This window comes from Onychostoma macrolepis, chromosome 21, assembly GCF_012432095.1.
Source record: "Onychostoma macrolepis isolate SWU-2019 chromosome 21, ASM1243209v1, whole genome shotgun sequence".
NCBI lineage: Eukaryota > Metazoa > Chordata > Actinopteri > Cypriniformes > Cyprinidae > Onychostoma > Onychostoma macrolepis.
Window position 1 is genome coordinate 3,206,327 of NC_081175.1, and position 18,311 is coordinate 3,224,637.

Sequence of the window (18,311 nt, forward strand, 5' to 3'; positions counted from 1 at the left end):
AATTGTACTAATTGACACGGCAAAAAAAATAAGCGAATTTGCATTTAAAACAAATCTTCATCAGTCACTGTAAATATCTGATAAGATTTCAGATATGTTTCCTATATTTTCCAACTTGGTGACAGCATCGGGTTCATAACAAGAAGTATTTGTGCGTGGTGGGCGTGGCTTGCTACAGAAACGTCACACGTCTGCCCAGAGCTCTGCGTCTGCCGTCAGTCACCGGCTGTCGCTAGGATACCGTGGATGCCTCCAGTTCCGGAGTTTACGGTACAAGTTTACGGTGAATCTATTTTGAGTGAGTTATGGCAAAGTCGCTTGCTGAACCGGTAGGAATTCATGCTTATGTGTTCAATACTGTTCTTATAAACCATTTCAGCGATATGAATATGAACAGACCGAGTGTGTTTTAGAAATAAGCAGCCCTTTGCACGCTATTGTTTTTCCCGGTTTGATTATTTGATTTTAACGTTAGTTGTTGAGGAAGAATCACGGAGATATGAGCTTATGGATAATTTGTAACATTTAGTTATGAGTTTAGCATGTACATGACTATTGTACATCATTTAATATATTATTAGGGCAAATAAATGTAATTATTTGCTAATTTAGTTTTAGTAAGATATGTAGAGTGTGTATGGATGGATGTATTTGTTTGTTTAGCTATTTACTTTTAAATGCTCTCATAAGTGTAAAATACAGAACCAAATAATTATGTAAAGTTATATATTATGAAAATTTAGTAGAGTAATTGTGACAGAGTAATAATGACAGACAAAACCCAGTCAAAGAGATAGGCCTAGCTCTGAGAAAAATCACCTTATTAAAGTAAATCTTTTTATTATTGTTAAAAAATAATAATAAATAAATGATCAGCTAACTTTAAGAAGAGCATAGTCATTAAAATGGTCAAGAGAAAAAATTGAGGTGTTTTCCACTAATTATTGCATAACAGATAACAATGCCTTCCTCTGGACGTTGGGACTGGAACGATGAAACAAAAACCCTGGAGTTCATACGGTAAAAACTGACGGTGTTGCTATGTCTTAATAACTGCTATTTTACTGTGAACTTTTTAACAATCTGTCACCCTTTTTAATAATTTTTTTGCACAAGCAAAATCAGTACTTCAGTTTTCTTTTGTTTGCAGTTTCGAAGCCAAAGAAGAGGTGAAAGAGAAGAAAAAAACAAATACATCTAAGTCCCAAGAGCAGTCCAGAAAGCCTCTGGAGAAGTGGCAAAAGTACTCTTGTCTTGTTCACGGTGGTCATTATGCATCATGTGTTCTTCTGAGCGATTGATTTACTCAGGTTCATTTTTCAAAGGAATACGGTGCGTCCCGCTCAACTGGATGCCTTCAAGACCTCAATAAAACGCTCACAAATGGAATGCGTCACAATTCAGGATGTTAAATGTAGGTCCATGCACTTTGCTACATAACGAAAACAATCTGAGCCATGAAAAAAGGTCTTTTCGCCATAACTAGGATGATTTAATATACATTTAATGTGTTACAGTGGCAGCAGTCTGTTTGCTACACAAGAACGACGGGTTTCCCATTCCTCCACGCTTTCTGTCCCTGCTGAAGTCAGTTTTATTTTACTGTGTATTTTGTTTTAATACTGTTTGAGGATGGCTTTTACATTTTTATACATATACATCATGTTTCACTTTCTTTTTTTACACCTTTAGTTGTAGTTATATTAGTGCGACTCATTGATTTTGTCCAAAATATTCACAGGAGCAAAGAACTGGATGAGCTTCTTGCCAATCTCCTGCTCTACTTTTCTTGCTACTTTGAGAAGAAAGCTCTGGAGGAAAAACCAACGTTTGTCATAGCGTGAGTTTGAATTTGGAGCTTTGGAGCCATATGAAAAAGCACGAGATTATTAAAGGAACAGTGCTTAATTATCGAAACCTATTCAGCAACCGATCACAGCTCTTTTTAATCTCATTCATCTGTGACGATTGCTTTACCAGCGGGCCTTCATTACTCAGTGACTCTGAGACGCAGATGACTGCTAAGCTGGAGCTGGCACAAAGGCAGCTTGCCGTCTGTTACTTCAGGCTGCAGCTGAAGCTGCTGCCTCATCAGCACCACATTTCTGACAGGTCTGAACAGTGTCTGACAGCATATCTGCCATATAAATTATGTGTATTTTTGCTGTCTTAAAATGAGTGTTCACCCAAAAATTTGCTCTTTTTTTATTTACCCTCAGACCGTCCAAGATGTAGGTGACTTCTATCTTCAGTAGAACAGAAGATTTTGAGCTGAAACTGATTCTTGGTGATTCATGAAATGCAAGCCATCGGTTGCTCGGTTTATGAATAAAAAAAGCATATCAAGGAACACAAAATTAATACCCGTGGCTCCTGATGATATATGGAGGTCTTATGAAGTGAAGCAATCGGTCTGTGCAAGAAACTGAAGATTATTTACAACATTATTACCTGTAATCCAGAGCCTCAGGGAATGGGGAAATCCGATTCTTTTCCTCAAACTGGTTCTTTCGGAAAGGCTTCAGCTGGTTCAATTAAAGCACCCAAAAATGATGTGAAAACATGGATGTGAAACATGGATGTTTTACATGTCTAAAGCATATAAAGTGGATAAACTAGTTTCACCTTTTTACAAAGAGAAACAATAAAAACATTCATTTTGCCAAGTGTTCAGTTCATGCATGCTCATATCAGCGGCTCATTGGTCTTCGGTCCGAGTCGATCTGTTTCCTCAGTTCAGTGACTGTTGGAGGTCATTCATCATAGGATCAGATACGCCGCTATTTTGGCTCATTTCAGTTTTGAGTGAGTAACTGCTGCTCGAGCCGTGAACTGTTTCGGACGGTTCAGTGTGATTTGGTGGTTCAATTAGTTCACCAAAAAGAACCGGTTCAAAAGAATGATTCGTTCGTGAACCAGACATCACTCCGGACCGTTTTCCTGAGGCTCTGGATTACAGGTAATATAATAATGTTTCTTGCACACAATGATCGTTTCACTTCATTAGGCCTCAACATATCGCCAAGAGACACAGGTATTAATTTTGTGTTCCTTCATATGCTTTTTTTTAATTCTCAAAAACAGCCGGTGGCTTGCATTGTATGAATCACCACAGTTTTAGCTAAAATCCTCTTTACTGTTTGACTCAAGAAAAAAAATTGTCACCTACTGCTTTGACCTGAGGGTGAGTAAACTAACAGCAAATTTTCATTTTTGGGTGAACTATCCCTTTAATGACCAATGTGATGGATGCGAGCATGCCTGATTTATGTCAACAGAATCAGGATGTCCTTAAACGCGTCCATTGACCGTGACATGCAACTAAATGAGGTTTGTGCACTGATAAGCAAAAGTTAAATAGAGATATTTTAATATTATGTATTTCTCAGTTCTAAGAGTTCATATACCTTTCCCATGATGGCATTAGTGTGTGTTTCCTCTACCTCAGTGTCTCCTCAGCTTTTACAGCTATGCTGCATGGGTGACCTTTGAGAGGCGGGGCCTAAAGGGCATTCGGATGGAGATTGGACGCTTGCTCGGCTCAAACATGTTTAACCCCGCCCTGAATGAATCAAAAAAAGGATCGAAAGACCAGGAAAGTTCACAGAGGAGTCAATCTAAGGTTCTGAACTCCCGACAAACATCACTGAATAACTGGTGAGAAAGTGGCATAGTCCAACAATAACATTTATTTATATTTGTTTGTTTTATTAAATAATATATTTAGAATGGTATTGTTTTAATTAAAATATATATTTTTTTATCAAACAATGTATTGTTAGTTTTATAATATAATTAATATAATTTCAGTTAATTTAATCAGATATGTTTAGTAAATATTACATTTTAATTAATGTAAATATTTTATTATTTGTATTAAATATTGGTTGTTTTTTTTTATTTGAGATATTTTAATAATAAATAGAATAAAATTAACACTTAGTTTACTTGAAAAATGCACCCTATGTTACGTATGCATACAATAATGAAGAGATTTTAGAGGTTATGTCTTGCCCTTGTGAAGGGTTGCGAGTAATTTGATGTAACTTTTGTGTGCAAGCAACTTTTAAGTGAAGATTTAGGCTTTTACTGTTCTGTCTTCTCTCTCATACCTCACTCTCTGTCTCCTGACCTTTAACCCAGGAAGTCAAACCGTCTTCCTCCCCTGAACAAAATCATAACCCAGCGTTCCCCGCTGATGGTCTCTCTGCTGCCTACTCCACAAGAACAGGCCCCTCACCTGTTTGAGCGCTTCAGAGGTCCTAAAGTGCCCTCGACCGAAGACTGTGATTCAGAGGCTGTGATGGAGGAGCTCAAAGAGCAGCTTGAAGAGCAGCTGAAGTCTCTGAGGTAATACTTGATCATGCTATGGTTGAATTATTCATAAGTGCTGCCTAGTATATGATGGTTTTGCTTTTTTTTCTAATTGTCTCTGGTGCCTGATTGTATCTACTTTGCTTTGCCTTTAGCTTTGGAATCCTTGGAAAGCCTTTGAGCCAGTTCAGCTCCGAGACACTGAAGCCTCAGGGAGGCCCGAGCGAAGAGGAGACTGAGAATGAGGAAGACAAGGGTAGTAATCGTGATATGGTGAGCGCTGACCCACGCGTACACATCAGGAGTAACAAAACCTCTGTCACTGGCCAAAGATCGCTCACCACAGCTACAGACAAACGCATGCGCTCTAGCCGAGCTGACTTAGTCTCCAGAGCTACCACTGAAGCGGTGTCCTCAGACACAGAATAAATCTGAAAAACACCTGAAACTGCCTTGTGTTGTTTGTGTGTTTTATAGCATGCAATTTGCTTTTGTGTTGCCCTGGTTATTGTCCGCTGTGCAATTTTGTTATTCAGTTCAAGCCTCTTAAAGAGTTGTGCTTCAGATTAAAAAAGTGTGCCAGAAGAAAAAACAGCCGTAAAAAATAAATAAATAAATATATATATATATATATATATATATATATATATATAATAAAACAATAAAAATATAAAATAATAATAAACTTTCACTGACATAGATTTTTTTTAACCATTTACATGCAAATTTATTAGGGATTATTACAGTCTCGGATTGATTTTGATGCATTATTGTTTTAATGAATGAATGAATTATTAAATTTTTTTGATGCAGTGCAATTTTTTTAAACTACAATTCACACAAGCACAAATTTCACAAATGATATACTGCACATACCATCACACAATTAGAATTACATCATTTTAATTCAAATGTTTGTTTTTTTCCCAGAACAAAACCGAAAAAAGCCAGTTATTTGCTCCACAGACCAAACCTGAGAAAATGGTTCTATCAGCAGGTGGAAAATAGGAATTAATTGATTAATTTAAAATTTTGATAACCAAATGAAAGCCTTTAACAAAGAATGCATGGTTTTATGCTTAAATGACATTGGTTTTAAATATTGCAGTTTCAATGGGTGTCATTTTTGTTTTTAAGATCCTGAGTGTAACTTTTTTCTTCTTCTTCTGTTTACCTTGTGTAAAATAGATTTATGAAAGGGAATAAGGGTGTATTAGACAAATGGTTTATTCATTGTATTGTTAAGGATTAGGAAACAAGTATCCCTTAGCAATGCACTGCTCCATAATGCCTTTCAAATGTGCTGGATTAAAACCAGCACATTTTTTTTTTGTAGATTGCCATTAGTAAATCAAGACAATAGCTACTCAGAGAAGGTCAAGGAATGAGAAAAAACAGGCTTATTCTCTGTGACACTGTTTACCACTTGGCCAAACTCTCTCAGATTTGTCCATTAAGGGCAAACCTCACATTGAGAATTAATTTATATTCAGCAGCTTAATAAATAAATAAATATTAACTTTTGAAATGAAAATACTACTTAAATTATTGTTTTATTTGGAAAGTAAGGGAAGAAACAGGAAAGAGGAGACAGTCATGACCATGACCTGGACCACAAAGTCATAAGTCGCTGGGGTATATTTGTAGCAATAGCCAAAAATACATTGTATGGGTCAAAATTATCATTTTTTCTTTTATGCCAAAAATCATTAGGATATTAAGTAAAGATTATGTTCCATGAAGATATTTAGTAAATTTCTTACCGCAAATGTATCAAACTTATACATTATTAGTAATATGCATTGCTAAGAATTCATTTGGACAACTTTAAAGGCGATTTTCTCAATATTTAGATTTTTTTGCACCCTCAGATTCCAGATTTTCAAATAGTTATATCTCAGACAAATATTGTTCGATCATAACAAACCATACATCAACGGAAAGCTTATTTATTCAGCTTTCAGATGATGTATAAATCTCAATTTCGAAAAATTGACACTTGAGACCAGGGTCCAGGGTCACATATTAAGAATAGAGATTAAATTTATTTTCTTAATAAAAACAGCATTAATAGTGCGAATATTGGCTGTGTGTAGGAGTTAATGAACTCCAGACGATGGCAGTACCGCAACATCACGGATGCGAGCTGCCGTTAAAATCCAACGAAGAAGAAGAACGACAGGAATTTTCTCCACAGTGTTGATGTCGGAGTCTAGGCTGCGATGAGCGATCGGTTTGTAAAACCAGGTAAGAGTGTATAGAAATAATATTACATGTTTGTAAAACGTGTCATGTAAATCTTCCGTGTGAAGTGTGATGTTGTGTGAGTAAACAGCAGCAGAAGTCTCATCACTGTCTCGTCGCTGTCTCTCATTCATTCCCGGATACATTAATTTGAAGTTTTCTTGACATTTCCTGGGAGCTGTAAACGGTGACAGGAGCTGTGACTAATGCAGAAAAGGGCGAAAGAACAATAACCAGCCTAATGCTAATTGTCTATCAAATAAATGAATGTGTTGCGTTTGACAGCTCATGTTCTGAGACGTGGCAGGTGTTGAATGTCTCCGTTAAAGGTGCACAGCCAGTGGTCATTAAACACGAGTCTGGACATACACTTTCTAGTTCTCAGCTGGGTTAAAAACAAAACAAACAAACTAACTAACTAAAAAAAACTCCCACCCAAGATATAAGAGCATAGTGGTGCTTTTAACTCCGTTTAATGTTGCATTTAAAATGTATTTTGCCCTCTGTATATTTCAGTTCAAGGAAAATAGTGTAGCATTTGAAGAAACGTCAAATGTTTTACAATGTAATAAATAAATAAATAAATAAAATATACTATATTAAAAAATAAATAAATAAATATATATATATATATATATATATATATATATATATATATATATATAATTATTTTTAAATATCTAAATTATAACATCTAAATTAAATTATTTTGACCCCTAGTAGACTATTCCATCCATATTTGCCTTTTGCCTAAATGTTGGCTACTGTAAAATTGGAAGTGGTCACACTTTATATTAGGTGGCCTTAACTACTATGTGCTTACATCAAAAAATAAGTGCAATGTATTTATTGCGTTCATATTGTTTCGCAAAACACTTTTGCTGCTATTGAGGTGTGATACGGGTAGGTTAGGGACAGGTTTGGTGGTATGGGTAGGTTTAAGGGTGGGTTAAGGTGTAAGGGATGGTGTAAAATTAATTACAGATAGGTATTTTTAAAAATATAAGTACAATGTAAAAATATGTATATACACAATACCTGCATTGTATCAAATTATTAATTTAAATGTAAGTACATAGTAGTTAAGGCCACCTAATATAAAGTGGGACCTTGGAAGTTTTATTTTCTTGCCCCTGAAATAGTTTTGAATTTCATTTTCACAAACATATTTCATTGAGCTTCACTGTTTACAGCATGCATTTATCATATGTGACCCTCTACCACAAAACCAGTCATAAAGGACTTAAGATTTATACATAATCTGAAAGCTGAATAAATAAGCTTTCCATTGATTTATGGTTTGTTAGGATTGGACAATATTTGAAAATCTGAGATTGCAAAAAAATCTAAATATTGAGAGAATCGCTTTTAAAGTTGTTCAAATGAAGTTCTTAGCAATGCATGTTACTAATCAAAAATTAAGTTTTGATATATTTACAGTAGCAAATTTACAAAATATCTTCATGGAACATGATCCTTGCTTAATATCCAAATGATTTTTGGCATAAAAGAAAAATCGATAATTTTGACCCATACAGTGTATTTTTGGCTATTGCTACAAATATACCCCAGAGACTTAAGACTGGTTTTGTGCTCCAGGGTCACAAATATGTTTAAAATACATTTTGTCCAGATTAGTTTTTTTCCCTCTGCATGGGCTTTCATACCCAGCTACAGAAACAATTTGTTTCCCAAAACGATGTGATTTGGTTCACAAAAAATAATTCTATAGTTCAAAAAATATTTCTGAGTAATAAACTGTCATTATTATCTTTTGGCAACCCATAGAATCTTTCATGGGAAAATGACAAAATTTGGCACTTTTGTGGTTGTCCTGTACTTTAAACCCTGAGTGTGTCTGAAATCACATACTCTCCGAGCAGGTACTTCTTTGGAATAAGTAAATACTTTGCGACAGTTAAAAAAGTACATTCTATATAGTATGAGTGTACTTTGCACATACTACATTAGTCTTGTTGTCATTGTAACATGTAAGAAAAAATTATGATTTTACACACATTACCAACCAGCTGGAAGCATAAATGTGCTTAGGGTTCACACACAGTTGTGAGAAACTTGGATCAGTATCATATTTTCACTCTTAATGTTGCTTTCTGTGCAGGTAACCAGGAGCACGGGTGGAACGACCCACCGCAGTTTTCATATGGCTTGCAGAAGGATTCAGGTGGACCAAAGCGAAATATTCTCAATAAGAGGGTGCATGCGCCCCAATTCACAGGTCATGCGCATCCCACTGTTAAATGTTATCTACGTCTATCTCGATTCATCTATTTACATGTTTGCAGCAAATGACAAAATGCATTTTTGGCAAACTGTTCTACTGTATGGACTGTCTTTTCAAAGCCTTTGAATTGATTAAGAAATGAAACTAATTCATCACAAAGTTGTCTGGTTAATCATGATGAGTTGGTTGCTTTTTGTTTTCCATCATTTTTTTTGTTGTTGAAAGATTACCTCCATTCATTTGTATTGCAAAACCACCAGGTTTTTCATTTTCCTAGCTTTAATAAGTGTTATTATTGTATTATTGACATCCATAGGTACATATACATGTGCAAATCAGACGGACGCCCTAGGACGAGTTCAAAAACATGAATGTGGCAGAATTTTTTCTTGCTGAAATGTTTAAGCGTATGACCACTTGAGCTCCGGAGAAGTCTGAAGATTTTGTATTCTAGCCATTACAGCAAAAATGTAAATTTGCTTATGTTGGCGTCGGTGAATGTGTCTACCACAGAAAATGCATATTAAATATTAAAGCTGAAAAAAGAGATGCAAAAATGTAATGTTTTTAAGTGTAATTCATCTGTGATGTTACAACACTGTAACACAAATTTATATGAACCCAAAATGAATTATAAATGTTTTATTTTCCCGCTGTAGGTTCTGGATCAGAGATGCAATCCTCACCAGTGGCGATGCCAACGCCGCCCCGGGGAATGAATCCTCCTCCGATGGACAGCAGCAGCCCACCCTCCGTATGTCCCAAAACTCCCTCAGATGGAAAGATAGAGGCGGCAGAGCTGGAGACAGAGCCGTCCATTGAGGATGTGCATGAACCACTTTATGGGGCGCTGAACGCATGCAGAGATACTGTAAAGGTAAGGTCAATGTTGAAAATAAAGTTCAAGAGCCTGTAAGGTTCAACCAGTGGGTAACAGACATAATGAAAAAAAAAAACCATTATGACATGAAACAAGCAAGAATTATTTATGGTTTTGCACAGTTTCAAAATAAGTCAAGTCAAGTTGAGCTTTATTGTCATTCTGCTACATGTGTGGACATGTGTGGACAATGTCGTGTCTCGCAGGACCACGGTGCTACATACTAGTTAAACATAAGATAAACATACAACAATGCAAATATAGGAAAAACAATAGAGCTATACAACAGTTTAACCATCTGACTATACATATACTATAAATACTATAACTATTATCCTAGTTGACTACACATACACAAACTGTACAAGAACTTTACATAAATACTGTATATGAAATTGTGCTAAAGAGATATTTGTACATGAAATTGTGCAGAAAATCTATATTTTGTACATTAAATTGTTCAGAAAAGAGATTTTGTGGGAAGCAGCGGGTAGTGCAAAAGATTTAGTAGTGCAATGCTCAAGTAAACATTATTTTTGTAGTGCAATATTCAAGTAAACATATATTATCTTATTGAGTCTTTGTAGCAGGGAGTGTTTATAGAAAGTGTCTAGTGTGCATATAGTGGGACGAGTGCGTTACTACGGGTGGTTTGTATAGCCCACTCACCTGTGTGTAGCACACTCAGAATTGCACTTAGGAAAATTGTCAATAGTTATTTATGAGTTTGGGGGCTGAGGTGTTCATGGTTTCAGAGGGGGGACAGAGAGATTGCAGTTAAGAGCTCTCACAGCCTGGGGAAAGAAGCTGTTGAGCAATCTAACAGAACAAGCTTTTGATACCCCGGTACCTTCTTCCTGATGGCAGGAGCTGGAAGAGGTTGTGGGAGGGGTGGGTGGGGTCCTTCACGATGCTGGAGGCCTTGCTGGAGCATCGCGCAAGGAAAATGTCCAGGATGGAGGGAAGAGGGGCACCGATGATCTTTGCGGCAGTGTTCACTGTCCGTTGTAGGGTCTTTTAAATAAGGACAGGTTTTAACAAAATAAAACAACCCTTTTGATACTAAGGATTTCATTGTAAATAAATGGAAACAGGGTTAGCTAAAAAAAACAATTGTTATTTGTAATAAAATAAATGTTTACTGAAACAAAAAATATAAAAAACTTATTCCAGCTAGTTAACAATGCAACATTTCTCATTTTCATTGAATTTAAATTGATGTACTAAAATAACATAAAATAAAATAAATGTATATTTAAAAACAACAAAAATAATAAAACAACAAAACACAATAGATTTACTTTGATTTGAACTCAAATTAACAAAAGTAAAAAATATAAAAATAAAATATAATTCAAAGTATTAACAAAAACTATAATAGTATCTCAATGATAATAAAATGACACTAAATGGAACTAATGGATCAAATCACACAACAAACAATCAATATTTAAAGTCTTTTCAAGGAAAAAAAAAATCTCACATTTTGTAACGAGTTCTCTTTTAATTCCAAACCTTATAAAGAATATTCCAGTTATTAGAACATTTTTCTTCTTGCCATTATGCTTATTTTTACTTTCACCTTGTGCGTCATTGTTTTTTAGAAACAGATTTGTGACGATGTGGAAAGACGTCTTAAGCTTTTTGAGGACATGTGGAAAAGTGGAAAACTTTCTCCTTTGGTTAAACATAGGATGCATAGATTGTCCCAAGGTGAGTCTTTTTCAGTCTTCAGAGTGTTGTTCACTTTCACACGCTGGTTCTGGTGTAAAGTATTGCAAAAAGAGTTTGTCACTATAAATCTTAAATCAGACCAGGGGCCGGTTGCATAAAAGGTTAAGACTAGTATTAAAAGTTAGTCATCTAATTTTTTATTTGAGACTGGCCATAATATTTTAAATTGAGTTACATTAAATTGCAGTTTAGTCTAAGTTAAAGGCAAAAATAAGACCAATTACCCCTTTGCTAACTGCTAGTTTGTCAAACTTGTTCTTAAGACACAGTCTTAACATAGAAGTTTGTGCAACTGGCACAGGGATGCTTTTCCCAAAAGCATTGTTAGCTAACTATGATTGTTAGTTCTATTGAACTCTATTGGTAACGACGGAAACAATTGGTCTGTGCAAGAAACTGAACATTATTTACAACATTATTACCTGTAATCCAGAGACTAAGGCAAACGGGGAGAGAAAAACATGCTAGATGTGCTTTGTTTCAGACCTGAAAAGAAAAAATTGGGATGCAGCTGACGAGATCCACAGAGGCCTGATGGTGGACCACGTTGCTGAAGTCAGTCAGTGGATGGTGGGAGTCAAGCGGCTCATCGCTGAAGCTCGGAGCCTGAACCCAGAACAAAACAACTGCGCCGATCCAGGCTCATGAGGACTGTACGATGTCCATACCTTTGAAAACCCGTGCTGCATTATAGAAGTTGCCAAAGTGATTTGTGTTAACTTATGTAAAGTTTTGTATAATCCACCTTTAAAAATGTGCCCATTCCCATCTATATCATCTAATATGACTTTTTTTGTAGATTGGTGCTGGGAAAAAGTCTTTCTTTATTCTTCATCAAAAATTGAAAATAATGTAGGTATGAAGTGTTACTACTGTATATAAAATTCGCTTTTAAAAAAGGTGTGATTGTGAATTATTTCAGCAAATTTCACAGATTATATATATTATCTGGTATTATATATCTCAGTGGCTGTCCTTGGATGTTATCTTGAAAAAGCTGTCTATTATGATGTGCAATAAAATAGGCAAAAAAGAGAAAAAAATGCCTCAAAGTGTTGTAGCTATTATAACACACATACATTATCCATAGCTCAAAACAACAAAAGTAAAAGCCTTTTTTGATGTAAATGCATTTAAGCTACAACACTTAAAATGTTTAATTATTGGTATTGTGACCCTGGACCCACAAAATTTTTCGAAATTGAGATTCATACGTCTGAAAGCTGAATAAATAGGCTTTCCATTAATGCATGGTTTGTTAGGATCGGACAATATTTGGCTGAGATACAACTATTTGAAAATCTGGAATCTGAGGGTGCAAACAAATCAAAATATTGAGAAAATTGCCTTTAAAGTTGTGCAAATGAAGTTCTTAGCAATGCATATTACTAATCAAAAATTAAGTTTTAATATATTTATGGTAGGAAATTCACAAAATATCTTCATGGAACATGATCTTTACTTAATATCCTAACGATTTTTGGCATAAAAGAAAAATTGATAATTTTGACCCATACGATGTATTTTTGGCTATTGCTACAAATATACCCGTGCTACTGGTTTTGTGGTCCAGGGTCACACACACACATATATATGTATATATATATATAAGAATACTAATACAGTTTCAGATTTTAGACCGAGTTATTAAGATAGGCAAAGAGACGTTTCTTAATGTCCTTACCAGTAGGTGGCGCTGTTCCTAAACTGCATTGATATATTCAGAGAGCAAAGAACCCATAGCACATAGGAAAGTGGAGGTTTGGTACACAGATCTCAATCTGACTACTACCATCAACAAATTTAATTTGTTGAGTTTGAGTTATAGAGAGACGCTCCAAATTTATTATGGCAAAAGTTTAGACAGATGTGCTAAATTTCACAACTTTCCTCGAATTGGGTTCTATAGGGTGTCAGATAAAGAAGATGAAATAAAGCTCCGAGCAGCAATTGTAGGGGTTTGGGCGCTATAGGGTATGTTTTGCAATACATTAGGCATTATACAGACAGTATGCACCAATATGAGACAATGCATACTACATTTCAGGGCAGTAGGCAATGGAGAAATAACATTTTCACTATTAACCTTGTTAATAGTGCTTACTGTTGTCTGTTTGGAAACACATATTTCATTTAGGTGTTACAGTCTTTTGAGAATATTAGGCATACCACATCAATTAATACTGCATGTTTTTTAATTTATTTATAAGAATTGTTTTCAACAATAGGAAACAAATTTTATCTAGTGGAAATATTTGGTACTGCACCCAAACAAAATCTTACTGAAAGCTCATTTTTTGTGATATCAACCTCAAATTTGGAACACAACTAACCTAGATTGTGGCTTTGATTGTCATGAGATTTTAGACTAAAACATGTTTTGGAAAATATATTTAACATTTAAAATTGAATAGTATTTTAGTGTATTCTTCATAAGAAAATTAAAAAAAATTAATCTTCTTTTATTTTAGCAATAATCTGTGAAGTGGCTTCCTTAAAAAGAGACCAAACTTAAGTCTGTGCTGAAAAGCATGCAAGATTTACAACAGTTTAATTTGGAAGTTTCATTTTTAGATCTATACTCAAAAAGTGATTAAAAGGTAATAAATGCATTATAACTATTTCAAAAATATATTTTAGTACCATGAAATTTTCTAAAAATACAAGATATTAAATAAAATACATTATTGAACTAAAATGTAGCTACATTCATTTAATTGAAATTAAAAAGATCTCAGCACCAGAGAGTGAGTTAATATTACTCAGTACTTCTTTAATTGCAATTAATAGATTTACATAACAAAACATTTGCCTGTTATAAAAGGTGTTTATATGCATGTTTTAGCTGACTTTTCATTGCATTTACACCATTCTGACCAGCAGACGTCACCAGCATGTGGCGTTTCGAACGCTTTGAAAAAGTGAATCGTTTCGCAAAGCAATCAGCCGATTCAAAGTTTTGAAAATCACACGCTGACTTCAATAATAGCATGCACTCCTCAAAACTTGTCACCAACAGAGAATTGTTTAGATCACTGACAACAAATACGCATTGACAACAACAACACTTCGTAAAGCACTTTTATTTATAAGCCCGGTTGCATTAGAGCCAAACTGCAAAAAGTACATTTTACTCAGAAAACAATATCGTACCCACCCACTTTTTGACATTAAAAACAGCATGCCTCAACAAAACACAGTATATACGTCAAAAACTATCAAAAGATGCTGTTAGGCCTTTCATAAACTGTGCTGAAACGATAAAGAAGACAAAAACATCAAAGAGGCCACAAAGCAACTCTCTTTCAGTAGCCGTTTACAATGAACCACGTTACTAGAAGACATAGAAAAGGTTTCCATGCATTTTATTTCTTTCAATTCTAAATGTCTTTCTATAATGAGGAAAAAGAAGAGGAAAACTTTGGTTCTGTAATGACGATTGGATATTAATTCAATATTAAGAACGAATCTTTGTCAAATGTGCCACAAGTAGCCTGAAAGTGTTTAAATATAACCAGAAAAAGAATAGTAAAGTTTACAGTTGGTTGTCTGTTGACGGCAGCGATCACACGATCCAATCGGATGAATAGCAGCTTTTATACAGCCATGGCAAAATGTTTGATAAAATGAATCAAACAACAAAAAAATCGTGCATACAATCATCACGTTAACATTCTTGTTTTACAAAATAAATACTAGGAATCAAGAAGCAATATTTGACAAATCTGACTAAGCTCATACAGTTTTACTAATCAAAATGTAACTGGTTTAGTAAATCTGAACACGCATTATTAATCTGTGCATATAAGATGCAAAAAACATTTTAATATACCTTACAAATGTTTAGATAAGACAGAGATCGATCTGAATAGCAGTTACTCTGCAGATAACAGATATCCACCAGCAATATATCTGAATACAATATCAACAAATTAAAATGCTAGGTCTTTTTGAGCATCACTATATAGAGTTAGCAATGTCAACTTTGATTGTTCACGTTATTACGAATGTACATTGGTCGACCGTCACCGTATGACTGATCAAGCAAATAGAGCATCTTAAAAAGACATCAGTAGATAAACACATCAACGCTGATTATTGAAAGCTCTCTCTCTCCAGCAACACGCTTCCATTGAATTTGAATAGAAGTTAAGCCCGGACATCAAACACACCCTTCAAGAGCTTTTTCAAGAGACTTCCTTTTGCAATAAAAAGAAAAAATCCCTGAATCCTAAATACAAAAGGAAGAACAAATACACCAGCTCTACTGGAAGAACTTTATCAAAGTGCTCTGAGCACACCACACCAGACCCGGATCTCAAAACCCTGTACGGCAGACAGAAAGAAGCTCTCGCATGCATTTACTGTTCCACTGCCACCATCAGCACTGGCTTTAACTTTAAGCAACAGTTCGTTGAGTGGGTTGCTCAGCCCCCTTGATCCATCTGTTCTTGCAGTGCGGATCATGTGGGTTCATTAGATTGTGTGTGTGTGTTTTTTGTGCCATAGATGCAGCTTTGATTTCAAGGGCTAAACGTATACTGAAATTCACTACTGTTCAATGTGCTTCACTAAACTCGGTAGAAAATGTTCAATGGCGATTGTCTGGAAACCGGGCAGTGGAGGACAAGCTGTGTTGATATCTGTCCTGGGACATTCGCAGGAAAAGTCATTACTAGCTATATTTTTACCTAGCAGTTCTACTTTATTTCAAATATATAAACATAAGTTTCAATCAGATTACATTCGAGTTTATTACAGGTGTATCAGAGAGATTCATGTTTAAAATAAATCTAGGTATCTGTGCCGTTTTTTTTATAAAACACAGGGAACAGGATCTCTTTTGGAATGTAGTCATTGTCCCAAATATCTCATTTGTGTCAAATATCTGCAAATGTAGCACTTATGGTCAAAAACATGGTGGCTAATTTTGTAAACATAACCAAGATGCTAAAAACAAAAAAAAAAAACATTGATACCACGCAGCAGGGTTGCAACAGCGGCTTCATCATAGTTTATCCATAAAGAAGTGTTCTGAGCAATGAGAATAAATGCTAATGTGAATGTGATGACACCGTAAAGCAGAGGGCCAATGAAGTTCAAGGAATGAGATGAGAAGCTGGGAGCTTTTACATCCTCAAGCCAGTGATCCTGCAACTCTGGTATTTTCAGCTAAGATGGAAAAAGAAAGTAAGGTCAGTATGCAAAATGTTACAGAGCAAGTCTAAAGATTCATATTTTTACGAATAAAATTCCAGTCCTGGAGGCTTTAGCTCCATGCTTGATCAAACACAGCTGTCTGTCATTTTCACAAAAACTCAGATTTGTACAGTGTGTTTTGATTTGGAATGGAAATCTGCAGGACGTCCAGGACTGGAATTGTCAAATATTATTCAGTAAAAATGTAAATGTGTCATTTTTTCGCCACCAGCGACACAAAACGAGATATTAGATATATGATGACTGTTATCAAACACGTTTCCCCAAAGTTATCTTTTGCTTTGGAGTAGATGAACACATGACTCCCACTAGAAGGAAAAGATATTAAAAGGCATTGTGGTTTCTCTAAAAACATTTATAGGGATTTTAGTGTTAAAAATGTTGTATTTTGTATGTACCGGTTTTTTCTTCTTCTTTAAATATCAATGTCCTGGGACTATTTGGCATGAATTAGCCGACATGGCTAAATCTGGCACACTTTACATTAACTATCCATTGATAATGTGAATTGTCCCTGATTAAATACATAAATACAAATACACCTTATATTGCTCAGCCAAACAGAAAAGCAGACCTAAAAGTCTGATTCATTTATATTTGATCTATTTATTTTTTCAGTGAAGCTGTTCAAATAACCTATTCAGCGGCTCTTTTTATTTGTGTCACAGTTGGTGTACACAGTCATTTTAAGCATTTTTACTATAATAAAGTACAGATATTTGAAAAAGCTAAAATTTTTCTCCGAGAAAATTCTTAAAACCATACTGTATGTTGTCATATATATATATATATATATTACCAACCTGGTCTCATGGCATAAACGTACCTTACATTTATGCCATGAGACCAGATAGTCCATTACCATACCCCCTTAACAGCTCAGTAGGTTCACAAATTGCACTGAACACTTCAATCATAAATTGGACCGGTCCGTATTTAGCTGTTCTCGCTGAATTCGTCATGTCTGACTCACGATGAGCCAAGAGTAAAATGATCCTCAGGGCTTGAGTGCGCAGAATATCTGTTTGATGGCGTGAACTATAAATTGTTAATGGCAAAGTTTTGTATTGTATATTGTAAATGACAATCATTGTTAAACATGACTGAAAGTTGTCTGTGAATCAAATAACTAAATCAGCTGGGATTGGTCAAGCTATTTAAATGCAAACACTGCATTAAATGCTCGTAAATAATGCAAATGAGCACATAATGAATTTTCACGGTAGCTAAAACAGAAAAATTTATTTACTGTAAATCTCTGAGCTGAAAGGTTTTTGCCTTTTTTCAAAAAGTGCAACATACTTTCAGCATGCTTTTTTTTCTATTAAAGAAGCTTAAATGACAGTATCATTCTCTTTGGCTTGATAGAGACTGTATGGCTCTGAGTCAGAGTCACTGGAGCAGTCCTGTCTTATTGATGACTGCTGTGAGCAGTTGATACAGTCTGCGCTTCACTGTCATGTAAATGCATTCACTCTGAACTGTTCAGAAATGTGCGGCTTGCCAAAAAAGTAGACTAAGGGGTAATGTGGGTGCAGATGTGAGGTACTTTCATATTTCTGACACGTTCACCTAATATTTGCCATGGAGAATCTATGCCTACACAGAAGTAAGCCCTGTCTAGGCGCTGCCAGTCCAGTTTGTGTCAAGCTATACAGGTGCATCGCAATAAAT

General features: G+C 35.2%; 3 protein-coding genes across 8 annotated transcripts in view; 2 read left to right on the forward strand and 1 right to left on the reverse strand.

Moving 5' to 3' along the window:
- The first annotated feature begins 192 nt into the window (after positions 1-192).
- Positions 193-4,754, forward strand: LOC131529137 (protein phosphatase 1 regulatory subunit 36). Of its 4 annotated transcripts, none has more exons than XM_058758686.1 (11): positions 193-270; positions 956-1,020; positions 1,151-1,243; positions 1,326-1,414; positions 1,518-1,587; positions 1,742-1,840; positions 1,981-2,112; positions 3,279-3,330; positions 3,449-3,657; positions 4,144-4,350; positions 4,470-4,754. In XM_058758686.1, exons 1-11 carry the CDS (start codon positions 247-249, stop codon positions 4,741-4,743), a joined length of 1,314 nt encoding a protein of 437 aa, XP_058614669.1. In that variant the 5' UTR covers positions 193-246; the 3' UTR covers positions 4,744-4,754. The 4 variants fall into 4 exon arrangements, with proteins under 4 accessions (XP_058614669.1, XP_058614671.1, XP_058614668.1 ...); XM_058758688.1 differs by lacking the exon at positions 3,279-3,330 and adding an exon at positions 2,220-2,231 and having other exon boundaries at positions 219-329; positions 3,460-3,657; XM_058758685.1 differs by having other exon boundaries at positions 219-329.
- A 1,668-nt stretch (positions 4,755-6,422) lies between these two features.
- Positions 6,423-12,463, forward strand: sra1 (steroid receptor RNA activator 1). Its single transcript, XM_058758386.1, has 5 exons — positions 6,423-6,561; positions 8,681-8,797; positions 9,463-9,680; positions 11,288-11,396; positions 11,902-12,463. Exons 1-5 carry the CDS (start codon positions 6,537-6,539, stop codon positions 12,063-12,065), a joined length of 633 nt encoding a protein of 210 aa, XP_058614369.1. The 5' UTR covers positions 6,423-6,536; the 3' UTR covers positions 12,066-12,463.
- A 2,017-nt stretch (positions 12,464-14,480) lies between these two features.
- camk2a (calcium/calmodulin-dependent protein kinase II alpha) overlaps positions 14,481-18,311 on the reverse strand; it is a 56,230-nt gene continuing 52,399 nt past the window's right edge. For all 3 annotated transcript variants that reach the window (XM_058758052.1, XM_058758051.1, XM_058758053.1), the window contains one exon: positions 14,481-16,589. The gene's annotated coding sequence lies outside the window, so the exon portion shown is untranslated. The remainder of the gene's footprint in view (positions 16,590-18,311) is intronic.